The 9,683-nt window shown below is 42.1% G+C and overlaps 1 protein-coding gene across 1 annotated transcript; it reads right to left on the bottom strand.

The window, feature by feature from the left end:
* Window positions 1-6,886: 6,886 nt before the first annotated feature.
* LOC105051885 (uncharacterized) lies at window positions 6,887-9,418 on the bottom strand. Its single transcript, XM_073243487.1, has 2 exons — window positions 9,150-9,418; window positions 6,887-8,781 (listed from the first exon to the last, which is right to left on the bottom strand). The coding sequence occupies exon 2, from the start codon at window positions 8,759-8,761 to the stop codon at window positions 7,229-7,231; it is 1,533 nt and encodes a 510-aa protein (XP_073099588.1). The 5' UTR covers window positions 8,762-8,781; window positions 9,150-9,418; the 3' UTR covers window positions 6,887-7,228.
* Window positions 9,419-9,683: the final 265 nt, after the last annotated feature.

Genomic DNA, 9,683 nt, shown 5'->3' with positions numbered 1-9,683 from the left:
AACTGATCGATCTTTGGTAAAAAAAATTATCCTTCGGATAGGCTTCATTTAGATTTGTATAGTCGATGCAAATTCTCTATTTTTCAATGACTTTTCTCACCATCACTTTATTGGCGAGCTAATCAGGATAATTAGCTTTTCTGATAAAATTAGCCGCAAAGAGCTTGTCGATTTTTTCGTCGATGACCTTCTGTCTTTCAGGAGCAAAAGGTCTTTTCTTTTGTCTCACCAACTTAACTTTTGGATCAATGTTTAGTCAATGGATTATTATTTCTGGAGAGATGCCTGGCATATCAGTAGTCGACCAAGTAAAAATATCGATGTTTGCTCTTAGTAGATTTATTAGTTGTTGTCACTCTGGATCAGGCAACTGTGATCCAATTTGGATCGTCTTCTTAGGATCTTCTTCTTTTACTGGGATGGAAACCAATTGCTCAGCTGGTTCACCCCTTTCTTCATTTTTTCTTTAATCCAACTTATCAACGGACAAAGAGTCTTCAGGTTGTTTATTTTGTGTGAAGACCAGGAAGCAACGTCGGATGAGTTGTTGATCTCTATGCATCTCTCCGACTCTGTTTCTAATTGAGAATCGGATCAATAGATGATATGTTGAGACTACTGCTCTCAGGACATTAAGTCTAGGTCGTCCGAGTATGGCATTATAAGCTAAGAAAACTCAGACAACTGTGAATATCAATAGAACAGTACTCTGTTATGGATCTGTTCCTGCGGTTAATAGGAGAGTGATTTCTTCTTTCACAGTAACTATATCTTCAGTGAAACTGACTAATGACGTCGAAATTTTTCTAAATCAATCAGTCAATAGTCACATTCGGAAGAAAGTCGAGTAAAAAAGAATATCTGTTAAACTTTCATTATCAACAAGAATTCTTTTTACATCATAATTTATTATTGTTGCTGAGACAATGACAGCATCATCATGGAGAGTTTGTATTCTTCGAACATCATCTTCTGAAAAAATAATTATATTATCGAGTCGTCGTTTCTTCGCCGACTCTTCTTCGAAAGTTGCCCCCCAGTTTTTTGGTCACCCGGAGAAGTTGTTTACTCCCACGATTGGTCGATTGTTAATTGTCTCTTTAGCTTGCGGCTGAGGTTGTTGGTCGGGAGAAAGTTGAGTCGGATAATCACGTCAGAATTTTTCGATGTAGCCTCATCGAATCAGGATCTCTATCTCGTCCCTGAGCTGGATGCACTGTTCGATATCGTGATCGTGATCACGATAGAACTGACAGTACTTCTTCCTATCACGGCTCCTCGATGACGCTTTTATTGGCCGGGGGTGTTGTAAATACTCTTCTCCTTCGATCTCCATCAAGATCTACGTACGGAGAGCAAAAAGAGAAGTATAGGAGTCATACCTGTCATAGCTGTTCGGTTTCGGACTCCATCGTCGAGGTGAAACTTGCTTGTTGGTAATTGACCGACTTTATTTAGTCTGAGCTCCATTTTTTTTTGTTTCTTCTTCTGATCTTTTTCTTCTGTCTGGTGTCGGTCAAAAGCAGCTTTATCCGCATAAATATATTTGTACGTACGCTCTAAAAATTCAATGTAGGACCGAGAGAGAGTTTTATCTAAAGAATAGGTGAATCTGGATCCTCTCAAAACTCTCTTTATGGTCGATATGGCCATATCTTCATTGAGATCCCTGATCTCAAGTGTGGTCGCGTTAAATCGAGCCACAAAAGCCCTCAACGTCTCTGTCTCATCTTGTTTAATAGAGAAGAGACTGTCTGATGTCCATGACGGCCTTCGACTAGTGCTGAAGTGGGCCATGAAAGATTGTTCGAACTATCCAAAGGAGTTAATGCTTCTAAACTAAAGTCTAGAATATCAGGCTCGAGCAGCCTTTCAAATAGTTATCGGAAAGTCGATACATAAGAAGACGTCGGTTGCCCCCTGAATCATCATGAGAGCCTTATGACTCTCCAAATGGTCGATCGGGTCTATGGAGCCATCGTATGGCTCCATCTGTGGCATCTCGAATCGAGATGGAATTGATTCATCGAGGATGCACTGAGAGAGAGGCTGGACAATGTGAAAGTCATAGTCGTTGAAGGACTTCCAACCTTCCATCTGAAGTCGGACAAGTCGGCGGTCGATCTTCTTGAGCTTGCATTCATAGTTATCGAACTGTCGTTGCCGAAAAAATCAGAGGTAAAACCCCCTGAAAAGCTTGAAGATGGAGAAGCAGAAGGTATCCTCGAACTTTTCTCCTTCCTGATACTTTGTGCATGAGAAGGTGAGGGAGAATGCTGCGAATGATGAGTGACACGATGGGAGTATCAAGAACGGGGCCGTCCCTCTCGGTGAGAGTGTCAAGACGGTCGCCGCTCTGGAGAAGAGGAGGGTGAACGTCATGGTGGGCGACGGTTGTGCCTAGATGGCACTGACTGAGCTACCGACTCCTCCGCTGGCAGCTGCTGTTGCTGTTGCGTTTGTTACTACTGGAGGCTTTGGACCGCCTTCGTTAATACATTTATTTGCTGCATAAGTGCAGTAATTTGTACATCCATAGTGACTACAAGACGCGAAGAACTGGGCTCTACCACTGGAGGTGGGGGAGAAACATCTTCCCGATGGGAAGACTGTCTTGCTGATCCTATCGAGTGTTGAGCTCTGATTTTTGACATGGTTGCTTATGTTTTGTCTCCTTCCTGACGTGCCAATCTGTTATGGCCAATTCCCTATTACGTCCATCGTCGGAGAAGAGCACCTGCAAAAGAAGTCTTCACTGATCAAAATTATGTCCGACGAAGATCCTCCGATGCTTAAGTCAGTGGGGAGTGGTGAACAGCAGATAAGAATTTTAAAATGGCAGAGTCTCAGCCCAAAATTGTCTTATCCATGCCGTTCATTTATCTCCCTTTTATAGGTGATTCAGATGTAACTGTCGAGCACGTGGTCCCACTTTTTATGACACTAAATTATCGAACAATAATCATAGAGTTAATAGGCTGTTTATGCCCACTAACAACCGTGACACGTAGTTGATAACCATTCATAACGGTTAGATATGTAGGTTCCACACATTCTGGCCTTATATGATCGTGGGAAGATAAGTCGACCATATGTCGATAGTCATGAGGATCCGAATGAGTATCGATCGGTAACTCTGATATGTCGATGGTCATCCATCGAATATTAACTGAGTCGTCGTGGTTGTCCGTTGATGGTTGAGAATACCCGACTGTCGGTCGGTCAACTAATTATGAGTCGGCGTACTGTGTTTATAAAGCTGATCTATAGTCGAAATCGGAGATTGGTTGAATTGTCCCAACAAGTTAGGCATAGGATTGCTGTTGGGTTGAATCAAGTTCAGGTGTCACCTAATCCAAAGGCAAGTCCATACCCTACCAATCCAGAAATCAGGTTGAGTCGGCTTTATGCAGGACTAAGTAGGTAGAAAATCTGCTTCAAGTTGGATCTGGTCTAGATTCAGGTTGAAAATTGGGACGGGATCTGGGTCACAACATAAATTAATGCCTTGAGTGCAAGCAGTCGACTAAGGTAGATTTTTCAAAATTCTCAATGGTGAGATTTAGGGCCAAAAGGACTAAAAGTTTATTAGATATTTATACAAGCAACACTTGCCACACTACTTATTTGAAAAATGAATACGGACGAAACCTCAATCACATTATCAAACGTAAAAAATTGATAAAAGATACCAAAGCATCCTACGCATAGAAAAAACAATCATCCTCACCCTAAAGTAAAGATGGATAAAACATGACTACATAGAACAATATTTGATGAAAGAGGGACCAAAATATCAAGTCAATCAAAACAGGTCATTCCTCTCACCATAGTCTTAGCATTCGATTTTCAGATGCAGCATTGAGCTTTTCATCAGCTTATTGAAAACATTGGATGAATCAGATTTTTTTTTTTTCCCTCCAAAAGGTTGAAATTTCTTGACTCAGTGAAATGTCACACATCATCCTTCATAATCCTTGAATACTTAATATGACAAAAACCGATCTAAAATTCTGAAATCCTTCTTATGAATGTCCTGTATCAACTTTCTGAGCTTCTGGAGACATTTTAGAAGAGCTTGCTGCGTGGTCTTATTCTGGTTCATATTTCTAACATTCTTGAAAACCAAAAAATTAATAATATCACAGTATTTCATTTCATATCAAGCTATGATCCATAAATGCCAGCCATTATGCCTTAGCACTATTATGGTGAAATGCATAGCAGATCCATTTAATTAATTATCACGTTGGCAGTATTTATACCATCACTACTATGCCACCCTTATTCTGGTCAGAATGCTAGTTTTAACACATCCTCCCAGCTTTGTAAGCTTAGTTTTTAGAGCCTTCACTTCTTTAAATACACACTCCTCTTCAAGAGAAAAGCCTTTGAGACCCTTTCAGTTAATAATTATAAAAAGAGAAAAAATAAACATACATTAATCAAAAGCAAGATTATGCTTTTCACCTTTGTTAGATGAAAAGTCAGGTGGTAAAAGAAATCTTGATGAAATGATTAACCCACGAGCCATTGAATACTCACCTATTGACTTGTCACACACATTGCCCATGTCATGTATTAGTTTTTCTATAAAACAAAAATGATCGTGTTTATAACCATATTCATCAAATGAAATAATCCATGACACAGGCAACTTGAGTCCTTGATTTGTCATCACACCGAGTCAAATAATTTGTTAATAGATGTCTCTAAAATTGGTTAAAAATTAATATGCTTTTGAACTTAACATACGTGCAATAGCAAGTTATAAATATATTGCAATGTCCATGTCCACGTAAGACAAGCACACACCATTTCCCCTACTGACCTGTCCAGCCCTCTCTTCAGAAGACTTGCCATCTCCAATTATCTTTATTCCTTCTTTATCACTCACTACCACAACAAGCTTCCAACAATACACGGCTACAGAAAGATACCAGATACTAGCAGTCACTACTACAATCACACTTACCAACAGTGCATTGTATCATGGGCATTATTTTGGTGTTCTCATTTCAAAATTCATTTTATGATACAACTGCCCATTGCCCCACTATATCATAGCAAAAACTAGGTTTATTTTCAAATCACATTGCCCTCTGTTTTTTTTTTTTATGAAAAAAATTAACCACAATGTCTTCATTCTTTAAGACGATATGTTGCTAAAATTTTAATGAGTGAAAGAAAACAAAAAAAAGAGAATAAATACATAATTATAAGAAATATTGGCAGTAGTTAACATCTATAACCTCATTTGAAATCTTAATACCATCTTTTTTTTGTTAATATAAGAGAAAATGAACCTTCTCTTATCGCACTTGTAGATAAAGCTGAGAGGGTAAGGATTTGGTTCAGATCAGATAGTTGGTCCTTAAGAAAGACACAATAAAAAATGCTTATCATTAAATCAAGTAGAAATTAGCAACATAGATGAGAGAAGAAGCAAAAGAAGTTCTTACCTGTGGTGGAAATCTGGCACATGACAAGGAGAGATGATTGTCAGAGAAAGATAAATTGGACTAAATTTTTCCCTTGAGTCATGAATAGTGTCAGTCAGTCCAATCTAACTTATTCTGAATGTAGTCTATATCCAATCCACACCAATAGGACCACAGACCAATGTCAAAGAATAAGTCAACGATTATGTTTCTGTGGTAATGCACTTTCCATGAACTTTATAGCCAATTGCTAACAGCAAATCTTAGGAACTACTAACAGAAACAATCACACAATTTAAGAAGTCACCCTAAAATATTCTAGAGACAAATAAGCAAACCTTTGTTGATTTTATATCAGCAGATATTAATTAACGACACATATTTACCTTTCCCACTGATGGTGAGATTTTTCTAGCCCATACTTTCTCTCTCTTTGGATGCCAACCATGTCTTCTCCATTGTATTTTTATCTGATATTTGGGTGTGTGTGTGTGTGTGTTCTTCTGAGCAGCCAAAGACATCCCAATTAGCCTAGGTCATCACCAAGAGAAGAAAAGTAGCTGACTGTGAAAATTGAGCTGCCTTACCGGAGAAAGATGAAAGAAACAGAAAAAATAAGAAAGAAAACTGATCGGTTAAAAAGAATACACAAGCACATGCATGCGTTCGTGCAGACACAGACAGAGAGGTGGAGTGTGGGAGGGACTGATGGATGTATTGCCAAGGCTAGAGAACCAACCTATGCATCCAGCCAGCTGTTTATACCAACATTATTTTTACTTTTTAATGATATTTATTTGCTATCTTCTACATATGCAATAAGTGACACCAAGCTTTATTTGGTGTACAACCATCCAATGTATACAAACTTCTACCCCCTGGCACACAAAATAAAACAACTCTCCCAGACCATCACTGACTGTGAAAGGTATAAAGTCCAACACAAAAGTCTCAAGCATCATCCAAACCTTATTTTCCCAATGAACATCATTCAAAATCTCATTTTCCCAATAATGTTGTCAAGGAACTTTAGATATACCCAGTAACAGATAAAGTCACAAGCGCTTTTATCTCATACAGTCACCAGACTCGCCACACACACCAAACACTGATAAACCCCATCAGCCCAGGGAACAATGAAAATACACATAAGAGCAGCCTCTATCTTCAGAATGGCATGGACTTGTGGTAAAACCTCTACTCTACATAACCAAAACCCATGACAGAAGTTGATAAAATTATTAAATTAAGATGCAAGGAGAACATCCATTAGGACCACCTCTCTCTCTCGAATGGGATTTATTTGTAACAACATTTCAAGGCCTTCCATTTTGAAAGATTCACCATCCAGATGTTTTGCAGTAATCATATCTCAAAAGTAATAATACAAAGTATGATCACAAGTTAAAGCTATGAAGGACTAGACAAACTAAAATTTACACAAATTTTGTCAAGAAACAACTTTTTTCCTTCATAGATGTGTTTGTGCATTTCATAAAGCAACAAAACAGAATGGATCTCATGGTCCAGCACAAATATTAACCCAAACAAAAGGAAATTTTTTAGCTACGACAAAACATAATCAAGTTCTTAAAATAAAAACAAAAAAAAAGAGTATTAAAAACAAAACTAAACTTGTTTTAAGCCTAGGACCCAACATCTACAAGCTAGACTCTTCAACTTCCAAATCTTCTGGGGCAAAAAAGCATATATAATATAAAAGAAGACCCGACTCAAACCTTGATCGATGATGTAAGGATCAAGCGGTATGGATGCGATCAGATAAATCACTCCATCATGCTACCAGCATCATCATTTTCCTCCTCTCCATCACTTAGCTCAAGATCAGCAAGCAGGTCCTCCAAAGGCATGGAAGGAACATCATCCCCACCAGCCGTTGATGCCATCTCCGATGGCTGATAATCTTTGTTGCGGTACAATGAGATATTAAACCTCAGCTCAGGGTTCTCCTCCAAGTCCCTTAAGAACTCCTCGTACTCGATATTCCTCTTCTCTTCGTCAGCTCTGCCCTTGGAGGTATTGTCCACGTCCATGTTCAAGCTCTTGAGTTTCCAAGGTCGAGCCTTTCCACTTCTGTTGCGGCGCTTCTCCTCGTAGCTCTTCTTTATCAGAACAACATCTGGCAGGTCAATCTCGAGATCGCCGCTATTGGCCCCATAGAGGTCATAACCTAGGGCATAATCGCCGGGATTCAAGAGCTGGCCGAGATGGGTCCGGACAGTGAAGATGTTGTCGTTCTTTCCGAAATCCGACAGCCGGGCCACCTGGGCATAAGCCAGAGAGTACCTCGATCCCCCGACGGTGACCTCCGAGGACTCCACCTCGATGTCGAGCACGATGTACTCGACGAGCTGGCGGCTGGAAAGCAGGGCTTTGAAGGGGGCCCGCCAGTACTGGCTGGCATCGAGAAAGGCAGAGCGGAGGGTAAAGGGGTCGAGGAGGGCAACGGAGTCGGAGATCTTGGTGCAGATGACGAGGGGGCCGAGGTTGCCGAGGGCTTGGGCGACTTTGGGAGGGAGACAGACGAGGTCCTCGCGGCAGATGGGGCAGATCTCGACGGAGAAGGTATGCTTGTAGTTGTAGATGTTGCTCTTGGGATCGTGGGAGACGAGCTGCTTATCGGAGCGGGAGCGGACAGGGACGACGCCGGAGATGAACTCGACGAACTTGACGGCGTGAGAACGGCTACCGAAAAAGAAGTCGAGACCACGGTCGGCCTCTGAGATACGGAGGGCGCGGATGGCGGCGCCGTGGCGGAGGATGAGCTGCTCGAGGAAGAAGAAGGTGCGGCGGTGGGCGACATGCTGGCGGAGCTGGACGGCGGCGGACCACTGGTCGGGGTTGGCCTGGGCGCGGGAGCAGGCGGGGCAGAGCTGGTCGTGGACGGTGAGCTCGACGAGGTGGGACTGCTCGAGGATGGCGCCGTGGACGGTCTCGCGCTGGACGCGGAGCTTGAGGCGGAGGCGCTTGGAGTGGGGCTCGGTCCAGACGAACTCGGCGTGGACGAGGCGGACGTGACGGGTGAGGGGCTTGAGGCGGCGGAGGCAGAAAACGAGGAGTTCCTTGGACTCGAGGTCGGCGCGGACCCAGGTGCGCGGGGGATGGAGGTAGCTGCGACACTCGGGGCAGTGAACGACGGCACCGTGGCGGGGGAGGCCCTCGGTGATGTCGACGCGGGAGCGGAGGCAGCGCACGCACATGTTGGTCGGGTTGGGGGCCATCGTAACGCCGCAGATGCAGCACAGCACCGTCCCCACCGTCTGTGCCGGCACGAACATCCCCGAAGCTCCCAGCTCCATCGACGACGGCGTCGTCTTCTCTGGGGTTAGGATTAGGGTTAGAATCCAATTCAAGTATTACCCTACAACAACTCCGTATGTACTTCTATAAAAACCCAGAAATCAAAAAGCTTTTAGAATAAAAAAAAAAAAAATCCAAAATCAGGCATCCGATTCTCCTCTCCTTGCTTTTTAACCCAAGATATCAGTCCAACAGAACCTCCGGAAGAAATAAAAAGCTAATAAAACCCCACAATTTAAACTCGACATAAAAAGAAATCAAACCAAACCTTTTCGGATCTCAAATATATACTAATCCCAGTCTAAATCACTGCAGAAAATCAAATAATCGCATCAAATCACATCAAAAACGCAAAAAAAAAAAAAAAAACGAGTTTTCCCTCCTTACATTCAAAATACCACAACCAAAACCAGAACAAAGAGACCCTAGAATGATCCAGCTCCAAAGACGAAGCAGCGCGAAGGTCCCCGCCGGCTTCGAACGGGGATCTGAGATCCGATCCCCTTCCGGCCTCCGCGGCCTCCACTCGGTGTTCCTTCTCTGGGGATCGCTTCCCCAAACGTTTCCCCCAGCTCGGCGCCGTGGAAGCGAGGCGGAGAGGAAGACTGGTCTCGGGAAATTGCGTCCCAGTCGCCGCTAAGAGAGGGAAGAGAGAGAGCATTTTATTATATTATGCGAACCGTCGGATGGAGATCGGATGGATCAAAATCTCGTAGGTCCCATCTCGCACCGGAAAGGGCCCGATTGTTTATATATATATATATATATATATATATATATATATATATATATATATATATATATATATATATATATATGTATGTATGTATGTATGTATATGTATGGGTATGTATGCACCTCGGATTTTTCATATTTTTGAGTGTTTGAATTATTGAATTGTGTCAAAAACTTGTTTACTTT

This window comes from Elaeis guineensis, chromosome 9 (genome assembly GCF_000442705.2).
Source record: "Elaeis guineensis isolate ETL-2024a chromosome 9, EG11, whole genome shotgun sequence".
In the NCBI taxonomy this organism is placed as follows: Eukaryota; Viridiplantae; Streptophyta; class Magnoliopsida; order Arecales; family Arecaceae; genus Elaeis; species Elaeis guineensis.
Note: the sequence above shows the minus strand (reverse complement) of the source record. Positions and strands in the feature narration are given on the sequence as shown.